The sequence below is a fragment of the Dromiciops gliroides genome, chromosome 5 (assembly GCF_019393635.1).
Source record: "Dromiciops gliroides isolate mDroGli1 chromosome 5, mDroGli1.pri, whole genome shotgun sequence".
NCBI lineage: Eukaryota > Metazoa > Chordata > Mammalia > Microbiotheria > Microbiotheriidae > Dromiciops > Dromiciops gliroides.
Genome location: NC_057865.1, coordinates 156,628,225 through 156,651,344, shown reverse-complemented (window position 1 = coordinate 156,651,344; position 23,120 = coordinate 156,628,225). Strand labels below are relative to the sequence as shown.

Sequence of the window (23,120 nt, the reverse complement as noted above, 5' to 3'; positions counted from 1 at the left end):
ATGGAAGCCAATTTCTTTGACATGGACTTAGCGTAAAGCTGTTCTGTTCTTCTTGTTGTTGTTGTTTTATCTTATTGCAGTAGACAAAGCAAAATCCCCTGGAGTGGATCCAAAGCAGTTGGCTGCTGAGCTCCAAAAAGTTTCTCTGCAGCAGTCACCATTGGTTCTTTCTTCAGTTGTTGAAAAAGGAGCTCATGTTCACTCTGGCCCCACCTCGGCTGCATCCAGTGCTGTTCCCAGTCCTGGGCAACCAGGATCACCCTCAGTGAGCAAAAAAAGGCACAGCAGCAAGGTGAGTCATTTCTATATATGTTGTCAATATGGTTTCTTTTTTCATCCCATCTTTAGATCAGAGGAAAAGAAATGAGAGACTTTTGTGTCCCTGAGCTTTCTGCTCCAGCATCTTCCCTTTCTTTTTTTGATAAGAAGCAAAAATCAAAACCCATATTTCTTATATGCTATGATCATTTCTTATCATAATCTATCCTTTTAATCTAATGAAGTTAATTTTGCTTATACAAATATAAAAGTAGATTATACCACATAGACATTTTATGTTTATCAGGTTTTTTTAAAGTGTGCTATAGATATTCTTCTGAACTTTACAACAATGATATTAAGACAAAGAAAAAAAACCTACGTGATTTTGGGCAAGTCACTTGCACCTCTCTCAATCTCAATTTACTAACTTGTAAAATAGGAGAGGACAGTAGACTTGCTGACCCCTAAGATACCCTCCAGCACTATAACAATGACCCTGTGATCCTAATTCCTGATACAGTTTATTTTCCCATCTCAAGATAGGGAGATTACTCAGTAAACAGAGGTCAGCCTACACCCCTTTCACACACAAGAGTTTATTCTCTGCACCTTACTAAATACCAAACCGGTGAGGTGCCCATTCCAGACTGCTATCCTGCATGCTAGCCTGCTCAGTGCAGTGTAGCTATGAAAAGCAGCAGATTTCCTAATCCAAATTTCACTGGTATTGGCCAAAAGCTGTTATCGTCCTTTCAGAAAGAAAAATAGAAGAAGATGCAATCTTTAGAGAAAGTCTGTACTTAACAGCAGAGCAAGTTCTGTAAGATGAAAATCATTCCCACTTCTGAGTAAATGGGCAGGCAAGACTGAGACACACAGGAGAATTCTAAGAGTTGTGTTTATGGCTCTTATGCTCAGCACCAGACACACCCAAAACTATTACACAAATACAGAGTCTGTATAGGTGTGTATGTATATACACACAGATACATATTGAGTGTGTGTCGTATAGATACCATAGATGCTACATATAATTACTATATGTGGAATATGTGCATATTTGTGTATACATGTTTATATGCATGACTAGATACAAATGCATATACATTTACACCTACAAATGTGTGTGCACATGCATGTATATATGTATATTGTAATGTACATATTTTTTCCCTTCATAACACCTCCATGGGGCATCTTTCTACACTGAAAAGTCCTATCCTTTTGTGCTGTCCACACACACACATACACACATACATGCGTATGCAAATAATATATTTTTCTCAGCCAACAGTTATTTTCCTTTTCCAGAATTCAATTTCTTCATATTGAACAGAATTACTGAATTTTAGAGTCAGAATGAACCATCTAGTCTAACTCCTCATTTTATGGGGAAGCCTAAGATCCAAAGATGCAAAATAACTTGCCCAAGTTCTCACAGCTAGCTCATTGGATGATAAGAAATATAATCTAATATTCCTGACTCCCAACTTGGTATTTTTTAGTTTCATTTATCTTTAGCCTCTGATGCCATTCTGAGTGCCTTACCCCTGAGATTTCCTTCTATCTATAATCTACCTACCTACCTATTACCAACCAACCTACCTACCTACCTACCATTCATATATACACAGTTATCTGTACTCTGCCTTCCGTATTAAGAATGTGTTAACTCCTGGAAGATAGGGGCTGTGTTTTTTTTTCCTTTCTTTCTATCCCCAACACTTAGCAAAGTGCCTGACATATGATAAGAATTTAATAAATGCTTTTTGACCAATTGATTATGCAACAGATACTTCTGCCTCATTGCTATAAAGGATCAGTTTATTTAACATACGAGCCTAGAGTAAAAGAGCCCCAGTACCCCCACTTTCATCAAAACAATAGTCTCCCTTTGTACACATGATGATATCATATATTACCTGATAAATCCTGAAAGAAATTTGATAAAATACTTTATTTCACTTGCAAGAGAGTAAACCTATAAAATAATGAGCAGGGTATGCAAAGTTGGACAATGATATTTTTCTTATTTACAAACCTGCTATTATGACTTCTTGGGAGACAAAATGAAGATGACACTATAAACAAGGCAGCTAGCATCTTTCTTTTGCTGGTCAAATTCTTATGTTTTAAATCCTGTTGAAATCATCACCCGAATGCTTTGGCTCAGATTTAACATTACTAAAAGGATGAGGTTTGAGTGAAAAGCTCATGGAATGGTATTAGAACATATTCTTCCTAAAAGATAATTCTCTATAACACATGTTCAAATATAGAATTATGTCTTTGCCTACTTCACATATTATCTATTAATCCTCTGAATCTAGGAACATTAAGAAATATTAGAAATGCCCAGAATTATGCAGTGATGGCTGCCTACCTAAGTATATTTTGCATTTACAGAATAAAGTACAAAGATTTTCAATGTCTAGTCACTTACAGGTCTAGCTGGTCTTTCTTTTGACAAATGTCATGTGGAGAGTGGAAAAAAAATTGTTCTATAGTTCCTCTGGCAACTAATGAAAGATCAAAGCAGCACAGTGGGATGTTGCTAGATGTATTGATGGTCTGTATTTTTTGTTTTGTGCAAGAAATCAGATGGTGTATGGCTTTCTGTTATTTTTGCTGGAGTGTCAGGAATACCTTTGATGCACTTTTATGTTGGGAAGAATATTTCACTCGCCAAACAAGAGAATGTGGATCCATCTATATAAAGATGTGATTTAGAAGCTCGTTAGATCTCTTTGACCTTCAGTTTGTTGCATTTCTGTACCATAGATGACTTTATATAAAAGATAGTGGTCAGAATGTCTGTCTGATTATTACTATCAACTTAGGAAGTTTTTGCTTCCTCAGTAGAAACCTTCAATATTGATGGCCTATTATGTATATGTGTATATGCATGTGTATATACATTCATGTGCATGTACTCATGCATGCATATATGTATACATGCATGCACACACAGAGGGAGAGGGAGACCAAGAGCTATAGTGAGAGATAGATCCATCCTCACAACAACCTGGTGAAGTTGTCACTGCTATTTTCCCCATTTCACAGATGTGGAGAATAAGGCGGACAGAAGTTAAGAGATCTGTCCAGGCTCACACAGATAGTGCATATCTGAGGCATGATTCTAACTCAACTTGTCCTAATTCCAAGTACAGCATTCTGTTTACTACACTAGTTAGTTACCAACAAGATACTAAGTAGGCAAATAAATTACTATAGTTAATAGATTCAGCATTTTAATATTTTCACATAAAATGGAATCCTGAGATTTCATATTGAAATCAATTTCCTAAGACTTGTGGCACTGAACTATGTGGTGACTTAGAATGATTAATCAGGCCACATTCCACAGTATATTATTAGTAACATCCAGTAAAATTAGATTCATGTTCATAATTGTACATATTTTAAATATGTTACAGCCCATTTCTTTGAGAAAAGCAGCAGGCCTGTTCTTTGACTTGGCTGGAAAGGAGCTTGGTTTTCTTTTGCCTGTTTATCTCTCCCTAGCAAGATTAAGGCCAACACATGTTCTCATATACCTCAGAGAATAAGAAACTCTCACTTACTGCTTTTTTGTAGCAGAGAAAGGAAGAAATTGTTTTGTTTTTAGTAAAAGCATCATCTTAAAAACAAAAGGCTTTCAACCCAAGACTTATTCACACTGCTACTTTAATGACAGTAAGAAAAATAAAAGAACTATTTTCTAAACAGAAAAACAGTATATTAATTCACCTTTACCTTTATGGTAACTCATCAAGAGATTTGTGTGGAATTTAGGTTAGAAATATCCCACTTTCTTAGATTTGAAATTCTCAAAGGCATCTCACTTCTCATATAAAGAATCCCCTTTTTCCTGCTTCCTATTCAGGCATTCCTCATTTTCAGAAGGATGTATTGAAACACAAAACAAAAAAATATCTTTATATCCCTCATAGATTTTCTTAAAACAGGTAAATTCTACAGTTATCAACAACCAGATATTCCATAGCAACTTTTCAAGCCAATTATTAAACTATTGAAATAATAGTGCATCTGCAAGAAACTGTCAATCCAACGTCTTATGTATCACTTTCATTACTTTTTCTCTCAATTCTCTATGCTGTCTCACCTGCATTCTTTTTTTTTCTGCAAAAAAAAAGGTCCATATGGACATTTTTACAGATTTGCACAACCATCTTATTTCTTCTCCTCTGCTTCCTCTACAGAGGTTTCTTTCTAGGAGAATAGATCTGTTTAAATAAATAAAAACATTAATAATGCCATATAACTAGACAGTTGGGCACTTTATACATACCCCCCCCCCCAATTATTCCTGTAAAGTTTGCTCTTAGAATTCTTACTTGACTTCAAAGCTCAGCCTAAACATCACTTTCTACATAAGGTCTTTCTTATCACTCCAGTTGCTAGTTGCTCCTTACTCACAAAATTATCACATATCTTTTTTTTTTTTTTTTTAGTGAGGCAATTGGGGTTAAGTGACTTGCCCAGGATCACACAGCTAGTAAGTGTTAAGTGTCTGAGGCCAGATTTGAACTCAGGTACTCCTGACTCCAGGGCCGGTGCTCTATCCACTGCGCCACCTAGCCACCCCCCCCCCATATCTATTTTTGATTGTGTATAGTTATATTTTCTCCCCAGAGAGGCCATAAGATCCTTGAGATCAGGGATGGTGATGAATCCTCAGTACCTAGTATAGTGTCTGACAACTAACATACTCTGATTTAAAGAGAATGAGAATTCCAGATACCTGAACAGATTCCTTCATTCTCCATTCTGCCATTGATTTTCCCTCTGTCACTACTAAGTGAGATCCTTTCACCATTCTTCTTTTCAATATAATAACTCTTCCAAAGAGACTCAGTGAATGAGTCTAAAATTTCATCATTATTTCCACTTATTTTGATACATACTTGGATGGATCAAAAGTTTGCTCAAAGTGGGTACTCCTTCTGATTCAGGTCATATCACTGCCATGGTGTCTGTGCAGTTTTTGTTCATGTTTATCCTACATAGAAGATTAACCCATCACACTGGAGCCTAACTCTAATTATTTTAGTAGACAGAGTAGGTCCGTTATTTCTATACCATTTGAGGTTTCTTAACACAGAGCAGTACCTAATAAATGATTGTTTAATTGAATTTGCTATACTGAATAAATAAAATATCAATTCCTCAGTACATCAAAAATCATACTTCATCCCACATAGCTTCCTGCTTCATTTATTTAATTTGTGTTTGTTATTCTTCTTGACTTCATCATGAATTTCATTATGACTTCTTCCCATAACACAGTGTGTCAAGTTGGTAGATTTCAATTATGATGCATACATTTTAATTGATAATGAAATTGATTCAGGACTCATTAAAAAAAACAACCTCTAGTAAATTCATTTCACTTCTTGTTTTGTACCCTTCCAGTTTCATTTTTAAATGCTCACTAGGATCATTTGATTCTGTTGCTGGCTCTCCCACCTAGCTCTCTGTGGACTGTTCTTTTAAACTTCTGTTTGGTGTTTTGTAACATCTTTTATATTATCCTTCCCTAAAGCATTTTGTAAGCTGCCAAGTCCTTTAGACTGGTGCTGACCTTCAGTCTCAATGTTTTGCAAATATTACCAATACTTTTTGGAATAAGCTGCTTTCTGAGGTCTTTTGGATTCTATATTGTGGTGCTGATTTTGTACCAGTTGATTTCTATAGAAAAAGTTAATAGTTTATTTTTTTCTATTTCCCATTTTGTAGATGAAAGCTTTTTAAAGAGGTTCATTTACAGTTGCTGCAGTTATAAACAATGCCTTCCCATTGTGTCATTTGAAATTAGATGGGGGTGCCTATCTCTGTGCCAAGTTTTAGGGAATTTAGCTGGGGTTTCTAATATATTGTTACTTAGAGATTAGAGGCTATAGTGCCAGTTTTTGGCATTAAGAATTTATTAAAGTATATTAAATATTAGTAAAGAGAAAGCACATGGCTCCTAAAGTTCATAGGATAGAGGTAAGAGGGAGAGTGGGCCTTGTGGCTGCTCCTCCGGTGTCCCAGGCCAAGAGAGCATAAGCTCCTGGCAGTCTGGAGGTAGCCCCTCACACAGTGCTTCAAGCTAATTGGCTAGTATCGTTCAAATCTACTGGTTTACTGGACTTGAGGGTGGCCATGAGCACTACATGCTGAGGTCAGAGTTCAGAGGACAGATCCTCTAAGAAGAGAAGCTTTTAGGTAGGTGTTGTTTTAGGTTAGTTAACTTCCTTTAGAGAGTCAGCAAGGTCAATCTGCATTTCCTTTGAAATTCTCCTGACTCTGGGCTAGACCTGGAAAACCAGCCAGAGTGCCTCTGTGTGTGTGTGGGGGTGTCTCCGAGTCCCCAAAACACCCCCATTATTAATAATTTTCTCACACCATCTTTGTCCTTTCTACTAATTGCTAATTTGCCAATGATTTAGCTGCATATAGCCAACTGATTCAAAAATTATTATGTCCATCAAAGTTTAATTTTTATTAGATTTTTTTATTTGTCATTGTTTATCATACATTGCTTCCTACAACTTGCAGGAAATACTCATGATATACTGGGTTAAGACTTCAGAGTAGTATACAAGTTTTTGGTTTCTTTCATTCTTTGATCCCAAATCTAATTTTTCTAGTTCTTCTGGTTCCCACTTTTGAATCAGTCACAGAATATCAGTATTTGTTTAATTATTTTAGAGGATGATGTCAAGATTTTCATGACCATTCATTATCCTTTACAATGGATGTTAATGTCCGAGTTGCATTTATATTCATGGTGGTTTATAAGATTTTATTCCCCTCATAAATCCTGCAAGGTGAGATGGCCAAGGATTCCATGAGATGTTTCTTGTTGCCTCTGAATGCGTGATAAAACCAGCCTCACCAAATCCTTTAATCATCTCAATGAAGAGAACCTGAAAGTGATTTCTTCCATTTATCCTTAACTTTTTTTTTTTACAAATTTCTGTTTTCATTTAAATTGAAAATGTTTATTTCTATATCATCTAGTTCTTCCAATTGTGTATCAGATACTGGATTGTTAGCAGTTCCTACATTGAATGCATTAACAGTGAAATTAATGATGGTTGTCATCTAAAAACTTATTTTCAATGTACTCTGCCTCTTCCTCTTTATCAGTCTGCCATCATTTCCACGAAGATAAGTGACCACACATTTTATCTCAAAGTAGTCATACTTAGATGAGACATTCATAAATTCTCCTCAGTCTGTTCACATGTTACATACACAATGAAATTTCAGATGCCTTTGGGAAAAATAATAGTGGTTTATGAAGGGGATCCCAAACTGATGTGCAGATGGTTTAGTAAACAGAATCAAAGAATTTCACAGTTGGAAGGGTCTTAAGAAAACAATTAGCTGAACTCATACCTGAAAAAATATTCCCCCTACATCATTCCCTTAAACATTTGCATAAAGGCATTAACCGAAAGCAAATCTACTACTTTACAGGGTGAACAATCCTATTTTGAGATCATTCTAATAATAAAGGTTTTCTTCACATCAAAACTAAATTTTCCTCTTAGCAAATTTCACACATCTTTTTTTTTTCCCCTCTTGAGTTGTGACACAACTAATCAAAGCCCCTCCTGTGTAATAGCCTATTAAAGACCTAAAAAGAGCTATCATGCCCCACCACAGGTCTTATCTTCTCCAGTTTAAACACTCATTTTCCTCATATGGTCCTCATATAATATGAACTCAAAGCCCTTCAGTATCCTGGTTCCCCTATTTTTTTTTGTTTGTTTTTTGGCAGGGCAATGGGGGTTAAGTGACTTGCCCAGGGACACTCAGCTAGTAAGTGTCAAGTGTCTGAGGCGGGATTTGAGCTCAGGTGCTCCTGAATCTAGGGCCGGTGCTTTATCCACTACACCACCTAGCTGCCTCCCTGGTTTCCCTATTTTTGAGAGTGTCAGTTTCTCAAAGTGCTTTCTAAACTATGGTGCCTCATACTAAACACTTCTGTAGAGATGATCTGGCAAGGCAGATTATCATCTGGGATTATAACCTTCCATATCCTAGACTCTCTACCTTTCATAATGTAGTCTAGGATTACATTATTTTCTTTGAATGTCATACCAAAAATTTCAATTCATATTAAACATAAGTCCAACAAGACCTCTCCCCCAGGTGAACTAATAATTTTGTAACTTTCCAATTTTGTATTCATTAAGTTGTTTACAGTTTATTTTAATTATTGGCAACATATTTAGAATTTCCAGTTAATAATTTAGTACAGTGAGGCCAAAATGAAATGTGTTTATCAAATAGCACCAGTTAAATATCCTTTTTAATTTTACTAAACTATGTGAATTTTATGACTTTGAACCTCAGTTTCCTGATCTGTAAGGTGGAAGATAATACAGGGTTGTTGTAAACTTTCAAACACTTATAGAAATGTAAACTATTATGTCTGATACCTGACTTATAACAGTCCCCTAAAAGTTATCATTTTGATGAGGATAGAAAAGGAAGGAAAGAAAAATTTTAGAATATAGAGCAATGATACATTTGAATTGTAAATCAAGATGCATCAGGAAGGCATGGTGACTCTGGACAGTGGACATTTATAGGGGAAAGAAATGAGCACATTAAAAACTAACTTTAACTGTCCAACAATTTTGCATCACTTGTCCTTATTCCCTATTATAAAAGCATCATGTGTGAAAATGTATTACCCTTGTTTCTTTTCAGGGGGTGGGGGTGCATTCCATATTCTGTCATATTTGACCGATGAATTAATTTTGCTGAAGTGTTCTTTAAAAAAAAATCTTTGTTACAAAGGATGACTGTCTAGAAGGGAAAAACAACATTTTGGGAAATGAAGATGATGTAAAAGCCAAAGAAATCATTATAGCTTTTTTTTAATGAATAAAAACCTCATGGTTTACTGTTAAGACATTTTCTTCCCCTATTTCATATCCAATTGTGGTAAATACAATTTAACGACTAAATTATATAACTGCAACAGAAGTGATTAAAATATATTTATAATCCCTGTGTGTCTTTTGGAATACTAAAAAAACATTAGTATTGCTGATGTTAAGTTATAACTTTTAAAAGTCAGCCCCATAAAAAATTGATTTATGTAGTAAAATAATGTAGACATATTCTTTGAAAAGTATAGATATTTGAAACAGCTCAACTGAAAACTGAATGCAATTTATTTCCAAACAAAAAAATGTGTAACCAACAGAATTAATAGAATTTCAGAATGCTGAAATATCAAATTATATGAATGTTCTGTGTAATAATTTTTGCATGTTTTCTTTAATATTACAGCCTACTGATGCAACAAAGTCTGTCTCTCATCCAATTACTGGAGAAATTCAGGTATGAAAATATCAAATAGGTTAATTGTTTTTGTATGTTTTTGAGTAATTTTCTGCCCACTAGCATTATTGATATTGTGAATCCATGGAGCAAAAATTGTCCTTTTTATTTATTATGTTGAGATGTTTACGTCCATATTTACAGAATGATATTTTACTTGGAAGGAAGTTTTATGGAATAAAAATGACCATAGTTCCCCCTTGTAATGTGGTTTAGAGGTCCACCCCTGATATGTAACATGATTATACAAATCATAAACTTCTTTTTCAGGTCTTCCCTCGAGTCACTACTTGATCCTCATATTTAGTCTTAGGCAAAGTTCTAAGGCAATACAGCTATATGTTTATATATTTATATTTCCTCATTAATTAGTAAAATTTCAATTTGTCTCTCAATCAAATATGATAAAAGCCACTCAGTTCATCAGATGTTATTTTAAATCCTAGTCATTGTTCATGTTTCTTTCTATACTAAAACAATATAAATTTTCAGATTAAAAATATTAAAACCATTATATATGTAATTTATTGACAATAAATTCAATAATAAAATAAAGATCTATTAAAATAATTTAGCTTTTGAAAGACTAAAGCCAGAATTTTCTCAAACCTTCACTTATAAACACAGATGACTTCAGTTCTAAGAATACCATTTAGTTCATTCCAGACAACAAGGTCTTTTCATAAGAATCCTCTTTGTTAGTTAAAAGTTATAATAGTTTCTGTTTTTCCTAAGTAATCTCCAACTGTAACAGGAAAACAGTCTCTTTAGCTTCTTTCATGCTAACATGCATAACAGTCTCCCTCTAAGCTCTTCCTTATAAAAGTGACTTTTTAATCCTCTTTCTAAATGTGAGGACAGTTCTCATGAGAGAGAAGTTTCTCTTCACCTCACTATTTTTCCCCACAGTTTATCTCTTAGATAAACATAGACTGAAATTAAACTCATGCACAGTCTCTCTGACTCCACAAGAAAACTCACCTCATTGAATGATAATTATAATTGTTAGGCCTCTAATTTCTCTGCTCTCAAAAGAGACAGTAATAGTCTCTCAACTTCCTTCCAAAAAGGCTTTTGAAAACAGGGAGCACACTCCAAAAATGGTAGCGCTGATTTAATTATTGTTCAAAACATTCTGACGTTTCTTCAGTGAAAATAACCCGATGAACCTCAATCAGGTTCAACTACTTAAAAAGTGCTGTAAGTATATAAGATTCCATTGTATGGGGATCAGCTTTCTCTTTTAGCAATCCTACTGTTAATAATGCATAGGCATATTCACTGATAAATCAACCAGCAAAGATTTGCTTAGTACCATCTATGTGAAGCACACTGTGCTGGTTGGTGGGCTTTAAGGAAAGGAGGGGAGAGGTCCCTATAAATGTAAAGTACAATTAGACCTTGTCATCACAAGCAATATAATCTAAATTTGAGAATGAAAAGGAACTTCTTAAGCACTTACTATGCACCAAGCATTTTGGTAAACCTTGGGGATTTAGAAACAAGCAAACAAACAAAAAACAGTCTCTGCATTCTCAGAGTTTACATTCTAATCCAGATAAAGACAATACAGGCCAGTGGAAGAAGGTTGTGATCTTAGAAGCCATAGGAATGGTGGTGCAGTGGACAGAGCACAGGCCCTGAAGTTGGGAGGACCTGAGTTCAAATTTAACCTCAGACACTTACTAGCTGTGTGATCCTGGGCCCCAATCACCTTAAACATCCTAGGCCATCTCCAGTCATCCCGATGTGTATCTTGCCACTGGACCCAGATGGCTGTGGAATAGAGAGTGAGGTTGGTGACTCTGCATAGTGCTCCCTCACTTTAAATTCAATTTAGTGCAAGTCATGACAGTGACCTGATGCCATGATCTTCTTCAGGAATGAAGGACAAACAACAACAACATAGGGATGGTGAGTGAAGTGATAGAGCAATTGTTTAAAATATCCCTTCCAGAAAGGATAATGCTATTTGATTACCATTCTAAAAGAAAGAGATAAAAATGAAGTATATGTGTGGATAAAGAATGAGGGGCATGGAAGGAAGGTGGCCAGAGAACTGAGGCATACAGGGCTAGAAATTGGGAAGGCCCATCAATCAGCAGCCCAGATTACCAAAACAGTATATAAAGTAAAGAAGTCGGTCATGGAATTTCAAGTTACCCAAGCAAATAAAAGAATTCATTGGGTTGGAGGTGAAGCCTATGTAGCAAAGCAACATGGCCTAAAGATGACTGGGGAACAACAAGACAATATATATAATATCAAAGATAGTTTAATTTAATTTAATTTAAAAAAAAACATAAAAAGAGTCACCTAAGTGGTGGTAGTTGTGTTTCAGTTGCATACAACAATTTGTGACCCTATGGACTATAGCATGCCAGGCCTTTCTACCCTCCACTGTCTCTTGAAGTCTGTCCAAGCTCGTTGTCATTGCTTCTACAACACTATCCATCTATCTCATCCTCTTTAATCCCCTTGGCCTACTGCTTTCAATCTTTCCCAACATCATTGTCTTTTCCTATTTTTTTTGAGGGGCAATGAGGGTTAAGTGACTTGCCCAAGGTCACACAGCCAGTAAGTGTCAAGTGTCTGAGGGCAGATTTGAACTCAGGTCCTCCTGAATCCAGGGCTGGTGCTTTATCCACTGCGCTACCTAGCTGCCCCAATCAGGGTCTTTTCCAATGAGTCTCATCTCCTCATTATGTGATGAAAGTATTTAAGCTTCAGTTTCAGTATTTGACCTTCCAGTGAATAGCCTGAATTAGTTTCATTACATATTGAATGATTTGACCTCCTTGCTGTCCAAGGGACTCTCAAAAGTCTTCTCCTAAACCACAATTGGAAAGTGTCAATTCTGCAGTGCTTAGCTTTCCTTATAATCCAACTCTCATCCATATATTACAACTAGAAAAACTATAGCTTTCACTACACAGACCTTGTTGGCAAAGTGATGTCTCTGCTTTTTGGTATACTGTTCATATTTGCCATATCATTCTTCCAAGGAGCGTCTTTTAATTCCATGGCTGCAGTTGCCATCTGTAGTGATCTTTGAGCCCAAGAATATAAAATCTGATACTACTTCTATTTCTTCTCTCAGTATTTGCCAGGAAGTGATGGGATCAGTTGCCAAGATCTTAGTTTTCTTTTTTTAAGCTTCAAGCAAGCTTTTACACTTTCCTCTTTCACCCTCATCAAGAGGCTTCTTAATTGTTCACTTTCTGTCATCAAAGTGGTATTATCTACACATCTGAGATTGTTGATATTTCTCCCAGCAACTTTAATTCCAGCTTTTAATTCATCCAGCCTGGAATTTCACAAAATATAATCTGCATATAAGTTAAATAGATACGATGACAGTATACAGGCTCATTGTATTCCTTTGCCAATCTTTAACCAATCAATTGTTCCATGTCTATTTGTTGTGATCCACACAGTCAAAGACTTTAGGGTAGTCAATGAAGCACAAGTAGATTTTTTTTCGCTGTAATTTCCTTGCTTTCTCCATAATCCAGCAAATGTTGGTAATTTGGTCTCTAGTTCCTCAGCCTCTTCAAAAACAGCCTACGTTTTTGGTAATTCTCAATTAACATATTGCTAAAGCCTGCCTTGCATAATCTTTTTTTAATAGAATTTTATTTTCCAAAATATATGTAAAAACAAAATTTTAATCAATTTTTTAAAAACTTTGTGTTCCAATTTCTCTTCCCCCCTCTATTTGCACCCCCCACCCACAAGAACTCAAGCAATTCAAAATAAGTTATACATGAGTAGTCATGGAAAAATTCCCATATTAGCTAGTTGTGAGAGAAAACAGTCAAAAAAACCAAAACTTCAGATTAAGGAATTGTCAAAGAGGAAAAGAAAAAAAATTTTAAATGTGTTTCCATCTGTTTTCAGATACCATCAGTTTTTTCTCTGCAGATGGGTTGCAATCTCCATAAGTCCTTCAGGGTTATATTGGATCATTGCCTTGATGAAAATAACCACATGCTTCCCAGCAGATCATCCCCCAATATTGCTGTTATTTTGTATATAGTACATTTCACTCTGCTTCATTTCATGTAGGTCTTTCCAGGTTTTTCTGATAGTATCATGTTCATTATAACCTGTATATAGTACCTTAAGCTTGACAGAGAATTTTCTTCATAAAAGTCCAGCAAAGTAGGTACCATATGTTTTGCCATTATAATCAGTCATCATAACTATTTCCCTCCATCCCACTCCCTTCCCATGACATTTACTCTATCTTCTTTTTACCTTTTCCTCCTCAAAAGTGTTTTGCTTCTGACTATCCTCTCCCTTGCCCTGAACTCCCTTTTTTCACCCTTCCTTCCTTCCTTCCTTCCTTCCTTCCTTCCTTCCTTCCTTCCTTCCTTCCTTCCTTCCTTCCTTCCTTCCTTCCTTCCTTCCTTCCTTCCTTCCTTATCCTCTTCCCCTCCTAATTTCCTGCAGGGTTAAATAGATTATTTTCTCCCAATTTGGTATAAAATCTATTCCCTCCATGAGCCCACTCCAATGAGATAAAGGTCCCTGAGCTAATTCTGTGTCCTAAATTTTTCTTCCTCCCTCCCTCCTCAACCCTCCTTTTAAGATCAAGCAATTCAATGTCATACTGGTGCAGTAATGCAGAACATCTTTATCTTCCTTGAAAGTGTTTTGCTTTTTACTGCTCTCTCCCCCAATCTGCCCTTTCCTCCTTCCCTTCTCCCCCTCCCCCTTTGTCCCTCCCCTCTCTCAGGGCAAAATATATGTATTACTATAACTACTTGAGTATGTATGTTAGTCCTTCTTTGAGCCAATTCTGATGATATTAAGGTTCACTCACTCCCCAACTCCTTCCCCCTCTTCTACTCTCTTCCATAAGCTCTTTTCTTGCTTCCTTCATGTGAAGTAACTCTCCCCAGACTATCTCTCCCCTTCTCCCTCTCCCAGTTTATTCCTCCTACATCTCAACCCTATTTTAATGATGTCATCATGGATTAGTTAAGTGGCACAGTGGACAAAGCACCAGCCCTGGACCCAGGAGGTCCCAAGCCCAAATCCAGCCCCAGACATAGGACACCCCACCCTGTCTGCCCCACAAAGAACAAAACATAAATGCTTTCCAGATATCATCCCTTCATATTCAGTTCAGACCTGTGTCTTCTGTGAGTTTCTTACTGAGATAGTTCTTATGATTTTGAAGTATTATCTTCCCATGTAAGAATGTAAATGGTTTGATCTTTTAATAGTCCTCATGAAGTCTTTTTTGGTTTATCTTTTTATGCTTCTCCAGGGTCTTGTATTTGAAAGTCAAATTTTCTATTCAGTTCAGGTCTTTTCATCACAAATGCTTGAAAGACCTCTTTCTCATTGAAATCTCATTTTTGCCTTTGAAAGATTATACTCATTTTTGCTGGGTATGTGATTTTTGGCTGTAGTCCCAGTTCCTTTGCCCTCTGGAATATCATATTCCATTCCCTTCAGTCCTTTAGTCTAGAAGCTGGTAGATCTTTCTTTATCCTTATTGGAGCTCCATAGTATTTGAATTCCTTTTTTCTAGCTGCTTGCAGTATTTTCTCCTTGACCTGGGAGTTCTGGAATTTGGCTATAATATTCCTGTAGGTTTTCCTTTTGAGATCTCTTTCAGGAAGTGATCTGTGAATTCTTTCAATTTCTATTTTAGCCTCTGCTTCTAGAATATCCGGGCAATTTTCCCTCACAATCTCTTGGAGGATGGTGTCTAAGCTTTTGTTTTGCTCATGGTTTTCAGGTAGTCCAGTGATTTTCAAATTATCTCTCCTAGATTTATTTTCTAGGTCAGCTGTTTTTCCAAGGAGATATTTCACATTGCCCTCTATTTTTTCATTCAATTGGATTTGCTTTACTGCATCTTGGTTTCTCATAAGGTCACTAGCTTCCATTTGTTCAATCCTAATTCTTTGGATTAGTTATTTTCATCAGACAGTTTTTTAATCTCCTTTTCCATTTGGCTTTTCAAAATGTTGACTTTTTTCTCATGACTCTCCTGCATCGCTCTCATTTCCCTTTCCATTCTTTCCTCCTTTTCTCTACATCTTCTTTATATTTCTCCTACTTTCTCTTCAAAGTCCCTTTTGAGAGCTATTTTTCTTGGAAGGTTTGGATATTGGAGCTTTGACCCTGTTATTATCTTCTTCTTCTGAGGTTGTATTGTGGTCTACCTTACCCCCAAAGAAGTTTTCGATGGTCTTCTGCTTTCTCTGCCTACTCATCCTGTCTTACTATTTCTTGGCTTTTAACTCCTTCTTAAAGTGTGGCGCTGCTTCCAGGACACACTGTTCAAGCTACAGCATGGCCCAGGGGATGGTTGTGCTTCTTCTCAGCCTGCCTGGCCCTGCTTTCATTTGATTTTAAAATCTCCACTGGAGGGGGTGGTGGTGCTTCTCAGCTCCACTCCTGTTCTCAGCTTCACAGGGTACCAGATGTTTTTTGTTTTTTGTTTTTTTTTTGGGGGGGGGGGCAGGCTTTAATCACACCTGGCCTGTTCTCACATCCAGAGATAACCACAAGCCTACTTAATGAGCAACCAACCAGCAAAGCTTTCTGTGATTTGTTTATTAGCTTCCAATGAGCCTGCTTGTTCCCCTCCCCCACCTGGGCCTTCTGCTGCTCAGGATTTCTTCCTGGTCACTCACTGTGGTGGGACAGTTGAATCCTTCCCCCAGTCCACTGGTACCCCTGAACCTACCCCCCCCCAGCCCAGCCCTTCAGCCCAATCGTGTGCTCAGTTCCAGATGATGCCAGTGCTGCAGCTGATTCAGAGGCACTGGGGCAAATTCCTCAGGCGGGTGTCTGGTGTGTCGGCCCAATTGTGGGGTTAGGCTTTATTTGTGGCCCAGCACGGCCCCCTGAAATCTATCTATAACTGGAGAAAACTCTCAGCCCATATTTTGTGTGTTTTTCTGCCCCAAGGGTTCTTTTTTTTTTTTTTAGTGAGTCAATTGGGGTTAAGTGACTTGCCCAGGGTCACACAGCTAGTAGGTGTTAAGTGTCTGAGGCCGGATTTGAACTCAGGTACTCCTGACTCCAGGACCAGTGCTCTATCCACTCCGCCACCTAGCTGCCCCGACCCAAGGGTTCTTTTATTGCAATTTTGGGGGTGATTGTATCAGGAGCTCTGTGGGTTTAATGCCTTTCCTCTGCCATCTTGGCTCTGCCCCCTGCTTTTTTCTGCCTTGCAGAATCTTAAGCATAACTTTGCTGATATGTGAGATGAGCACATTTATTTTATAATTTGAACATCATTTGGCATTCTTTAAGATTTTCTTTGGTAGGTTAAAAAATCTTCAGTTCCTTCAATTAGTGCATTATGGACTAGTTTTAATTCCTCTTGTTATTTTGCTCAGTCTTCCATACATGCATTGTTTCTTGTAAAACATCCCCTTCAAAACTATGTGCTAAGGAATATACACAATCTCTTATGGAGTAGGATGAAAGTCTGAATGTAATGACCTTTATTTGGATTCAATATTCTGTTAACACAATCTGAGATCCCCTTAGCTCTTTTGGATGACACATTACTCTGCTGTCTCATTCGGCCTGTTGTCCAGCAATCTGTTTCATATGAACTGCTCTCTGGACACATCACTATCCAATCTATATTTGTGCATTTATGATTTGTTCAACCTCAAGTAATTGATTTAGCCTCTCTGTGTCTCAGTTTCCTCTTCTGTAATATAAGGGATTTGGACATAATGTCTTCTGTTTTTCTTCTAGCTCTGAATCTATGATCCTATTAACTCTAAGTTTATAGAGATTATTATATTGCATTATTAAATATTATCTATCAAATTTAATCTATAAAATCTTGTTAGTATTAGCTCACTCTTCTAGCCTGTAGAGATATTTTATCCTAATTTCTTCATCTCATGTATTAGCTATCCCTCAAAGCTTAATATTATCTCTCAATCTGCTAAGTATGTCAACTATATCTTCATACCAGTCTTAATGATAAAATAGAACAAAAAGAAGCCAAATTATCAGGGCTTATTGATAGAATGCTGAATAGAACAGACTTCCCTCCGGGTTTATCATTTTCTTTTTCTGGAAAATCATTCAGTTCTAAACATACCTTATTGTACAGTCCATATCTCTCCACATTATTTATAGAAGTACCACAAGACCATTTATCAAATGTCTTGCTAAATTTCAAATATTCTAGGTAAATGATATCTCCCTCATCTACAATTCAGTAACTCTTTCAAAAATTGGTCAAATCTGGAATAATTTGTTCTTAAATATAAGTGCTTACAATCCATTCCTTTAATAATCTATTCTAGAATTTTGCTAGAAATCTGTGTCAAATTGACACAGACATAATTTAAATTAAGCAGTCAAATTAATTCATTATTTTACACCTGTAATTCCAAAGCACCACTCAGTTTGCCATCATTGCTCAATGATCACGGACATTCCTCAATCTGAAAGAGTAGTGTTGACAATTTAACTGCCTATTGCATTTTCAACATAGTTTGTGATATTATGTTTATAGCTTTTTCTTCTTTTTACTTAATTGGGAACAAAGTGTCCAAAAGGAAGAAAACTGTCTATATAATGTCAAAAGAATCATTCAATTTCTTTGAGAACAGGAGAGCTAATTATCTTGCTTTTTATTGACCTAGTTGTAGTTTTGCACATTTGGCTAAATTGTTTTCATTTTTTCAGTGTGTTCATGTTATATAGATTTAGCTAAAGTAGCATTCAGACCATCAACTATAAGAGTTATAGTATTACTATTCTACTTTCCAGGATTAAAAAGACTTTAACAGATTATTTTACCCCAAGCTCTTGTTCTGTTGAAAACTATGGAATGAGGAAAGAAAGAGCTGTAGGATTCTCATCAGAGAGTTAGTATAACATGGAGAAATTCATTAATTGCATGCATTTTTCATCATACTTATCTTCTTAGCCTGAAGTATCTGTCTCTAAATAGTATCTATCTCAAAATCCCTGGCTAATAATATGGGGGGGAAAGCAATTTACTTGTTCTGACAAAAATATCAATTGTATATTCTATTCTGAATGAGCCAATAAGTATTAACAGAATCAGTCATTGTTCTAAACTACAAAGACTTATTTTAAAATGAAAGGGATATTCCTACAAAGTTTTCTCTGTCACAAACACAGGCTAAGAGGCCTGCACTTTTTATTTCTTTTGAAATGAATAGGCAATGAGAAAGAATTGCATAGTAGAAAGAACACTTGATACTAGATAGGTAGCTTTGGACTATTTATATTTCTCTAATTCTCATTTTCTTCATCTGCAAAATGAAAGCAGTAATACCTGCAACTATCACACAACTGCATAAACTTTAAACATATATAAATGTGAAATGTTACCTTTAACAAGAACTAGGAATGAGATTAGCTACTTCAATGTTAAATAAAGATGAAATCTTTTTTTTACAGAATAGTTATTCATTTTAAGTATATGAAAGCAAGTACTTCTGCAATCAATAAGAAATTATTTTTCTAGAAAAATACAACAAATTCAGGGATACATTTTTACTAAGCAATTATTGTGCTAAGTACTAAGGGCAGGAGCTAGAAATGAGAATGGGATAAAAATTTAGATAAGACTAACCCTGATCCTCAATGAATTTATATGGGGGTAATAACAACAGGGAAGCTAGGTGGCACACTGGATAGAGTGGTGGGCCAGACTCATCTTCCTAAGTTGAAATCTGGCCTCAGGCACTGACTAGCTGTGTGAGCCTGAGCAAGTCATTTAACCCTGTTTGCTTCAGTTTCCTCATCTGTAAAATGAGCTGGAGAAGGAAATGGCAAACCACTCCACCACCTTTTCCAAGAAAATTCCAAATGGGTTCCTGAAGAACTGAAAAATGACTGAACAACAAAAATAATACCAATAATAATACAAATCTTTTAAAGTTGGCAAAATACTTCACATATATTATTTTATTCAATTCTTCTAAGAAACCTGTGAAATATTTACTAAAGGTACCATTATCCTCATTTGAAAGATAAAGGAACTGAGTCAACTAGCATTAAATTTCTACAGTGTGCCAAGAGATGCAAACACACACACACACACACACACACACACACACACACACACACACACACACACACTTCCTTCTCTCAAGGACTTCACAGTATAAGGGGACTTTTAACTGAGGTTGACAAAGGCTGTGGTTTGCCCAGAGTCACACAGCTAGGAACTATTGCTGGCACAATTTGAACCCAGATCAATACTGATTCTAAGACTAGTGATTAGTTTACTGAGTTCCTATGCTGCCTTCCAATACACATAATGACAATACTAAATTATGCATATTAAATTCATTAGAGAGTTACAAAAGGAAATGCTCCATGCAGTTGTTGTAGGAAGGTCATTATGAGTAGTGGGAATAAGAGAAATATTCCTGGAGAAAGGATGTGGTCAAAAACCCCTGACTTAACTAAATATTGTCATATTCACTGTAGCTTCAAATCAACTATGACAAACACCTTGGAAACCTCATAATACATATTCTTCAAGCAAGAAATCTTGTGCCCCGAGACAACAATGGATATTCTGATCCTTTTGTTAAAGTGTATCTTCTTCCAGGGAGAGGGTAAGTGAAGAAGAAATTTATTATAAATATCTGTATTAACCAAATCTTTTAGAAAAGTTGTTCCCTATTAAGAACTTGAGGTCAAATCTTGCTTCTCATGCCTTTCGCGTCCATGACTTTGGAGAAGCCAACTAACTTTCCTGTGCCTCAGTTTTTTTTATGTCTAAAATTTCAGGATTGGACTAGATGACTTCTAGGGTCTTTTCTAATTCCATATCTATAGTCCTATAATTTGAAAAACAATGATATCAGTAGTCTTACCTTCCAAATACTTTAATTGACCTTTTGATTGCCTTCTGATAGCATATATTTACTACAAATTGATAAACTTGTATTAATTTGTAATTGATCCTCAAAAATCCATGAGCAAATAAGCCCTGATAAAAGTTTAATGCATATAATTTTTTATACAAATTACTTAATTCTTACTTCTTTAATTCAGTAATTGACTTCAGTGTTCATTACGATGGGAAAAATTGCACATAGTAAAGTTTAAGTTTTAATCCAAATTTTCAAGTATATTGGATTTTGTAAACCATCTTGCAAAACTACATATATTAATTTAATTTTTGAATGGACAGGAATATGTAGCATAATTCAATTACTCATTAAATATCTGCCAGATTTGATGCTTAAAACTAGTTATCTTTGAATATTCTAATTTGGCAAGAAAATAACAAAGATTCTTTTTAAAACCCCTAACTACTATGATTTATCAGTTTCCTGGTACAAAGCATGAACCCTTTGAAGATGCTTATTGTTTGTGTGATGTTGTAAGAGTTATAATCTGGTCTATAAATACTATTTTTAAAGCTTTTATTAATCTCTTTTTTGTACCTGAACACTATTATATTTTTTCTGGCCCATTTATATCTGAAGAATTAAAGTGGTTTAATTACATGAGAATTAGCAAAGGAGAATGAAGAGAGATGTCAGACATATAGGAGTAGAATGAGGAGACAGCACTGATAGGAAAGCCTAGAAATGAGACAGCATACAGGAAAACAACAATTCTAATTGCTACAGAAATGTCAAGGATGGGGATAAAGAAAAGGTATATTTGGCAACCAATAAATCATTGGTAACTTTGGAAAGGATGGTTTCAATTGAACAATGATATTGGAAGGCAGATTTATTGAGTTTAGAAGAAAATGAAAGTGGAGGCACCTGTCATAAATGGCTTTTTTAAGATTAGTTGATAAGGGGAGAGAGTTCAGGCACTGCCTATAGGCAGCTTAGGTGGCTCAGTACAAGGGTAGGCCTGAAATCAGGAAGATCTGAGTTCAGATTTGACCTCATTCAACCTCTATCTACCTCAGTTTTCTGAACTGTAAAATGTGGATAATAATAACACTAATATCCCAGGATGGTTGTGAGGATCAAATGGGGTAATATATGTAAAGCATTTACCACAATGCCTTGTACACGGTAGGAATGCATTTAAAATTTTTCTTCCTTTCTTCCTTCCTTCCTTCCTTCCTAGGGTGGATGGTGGACGTTATGATCAAGTGAGGGTTTGTTAAGGATGGAGGAGAGATTTGGAAGGAATAGACATGTTTGTAGCAAGCATGGGAAAATAAAAAAAAACGAGTGGATAGGGAGATGTTGAAGAGGAAAAAGTGGAGGAAGAAGCATGATAGTAGAAGCAATCTACTGGAGATGGGAAGAGATAAGATCTATTGTAACTGTGGTAGGGAGGACCACCTCTTTATCTAAGATGAGAGTGATAAGAAGAGTTGTGAAGGGATGTGTGTGTGTGGAATGGAGAGATATCTGAATAATCTGAGATGAAGAGGTAGGGAAAAAGTGAGAGAGCTCTGTAAATTTTTTCCACAAAGTATGAGGCAGGACTTTTAGCTGAAAGGATGGAAAGAAGGGAGGCCATGGGAAGCATTATGAAGAATATAGATAATGATTCTATAGAGGAAGAAGTGAATATTTGACATGCTAAAGCTAAGACCCAGTTCAAATGAAATAACAAATTTGTACTGGCTGTAGTCAGCATAATTTAATGCTTTTTTGTTCAGCAGTATGTGAATAGGTGAGAGTAATCAAGGATTAAGTTAGCAAGATATAAGCCCTTCTTATTTGCTTAAAAAAATAGTATGGGATAATTGAGCTACCAGTGACCATTAAGGAAGCTGATACAGGGAAGGTTGAAGGAATAAGCATAGAGGTGAGAAAAGAACAAAAAAAATAATATTCTCTGTAGATCTGTACATTGGATCACAGATGTTGTTTCATAATTCTCACAGTGCTGGACAGAAAAAAAAACTCCATGTCCTTAAGTTTAGTGAAGTAAGATTCAGTTATTTTCTTTCTTTACTATTGATAAACAACAGTATTATTTTTCATTCTATGAATTCTCAACAAACTGCAGAAAATACGAGAATTTCCACCATCTGAAGTAAGGAATGAAAAGTCTTCAGTTAGAAAACATTACAAGATGTCAGTATGAGATTTCAGCAGACATTGTACTAGCCATGCTAGGAACTACAGGCAGGATGTTATTGAATCGTAATACCTATGAATATTTGGCTGCCTAAAGCATTAACCCTGTTTATTAAGAATATTTCAAGCTGAAACTTTTGAAAATGTGAATCATAAGTATGTCCTGGATCATATCAACTAGATTTTTGAGGTTTTAGTTCTTTCTTAGATCAAATATTAATTTCTGATTCTCTCTATAATTATTGCATAGTTACTCCGTTGTTTATTCACATTTCTCATTTCTCTCCTTTTTACCCCTGTACTCTTTTCCTACTTTTCCTATTATTATGTCCTTTGGTGAACCCATGAAGGCAAGTCATGGTTGTCCAGAATGCAAGGTAGAGTGCCTTACCTTTCAGTGTCATGCTTTGAACTGCCTTTGGAGTTGTGTATGTT

The 23,120-nt window shown here is 36.0% G+C and overlaps 1 protein-coding gene across 1 annotated transcript in view; it reads left to right on the top strand.

The window, feature by feature from the left end:
- PCLO (piccolo presynaptic cytomatrix protein) overlaps positions 1-23,120 on the top strand; it is a 591,416-nt gene that overhangs the window by 445,043 nt on the left and 123,253 nt on the right. The window contains 4 exon segments of the mRNA XM_043967589.1: positions 81-292; positions 9,583-9,633; positions 20,104-20,234; positions 23,036-23,062. Coding sequence (XP_043823524.1) covers positions 81-292; positions 9,583-9,633; positions 20,104-20,234; positions 23,036-23,062 — 421 coding nt within the window.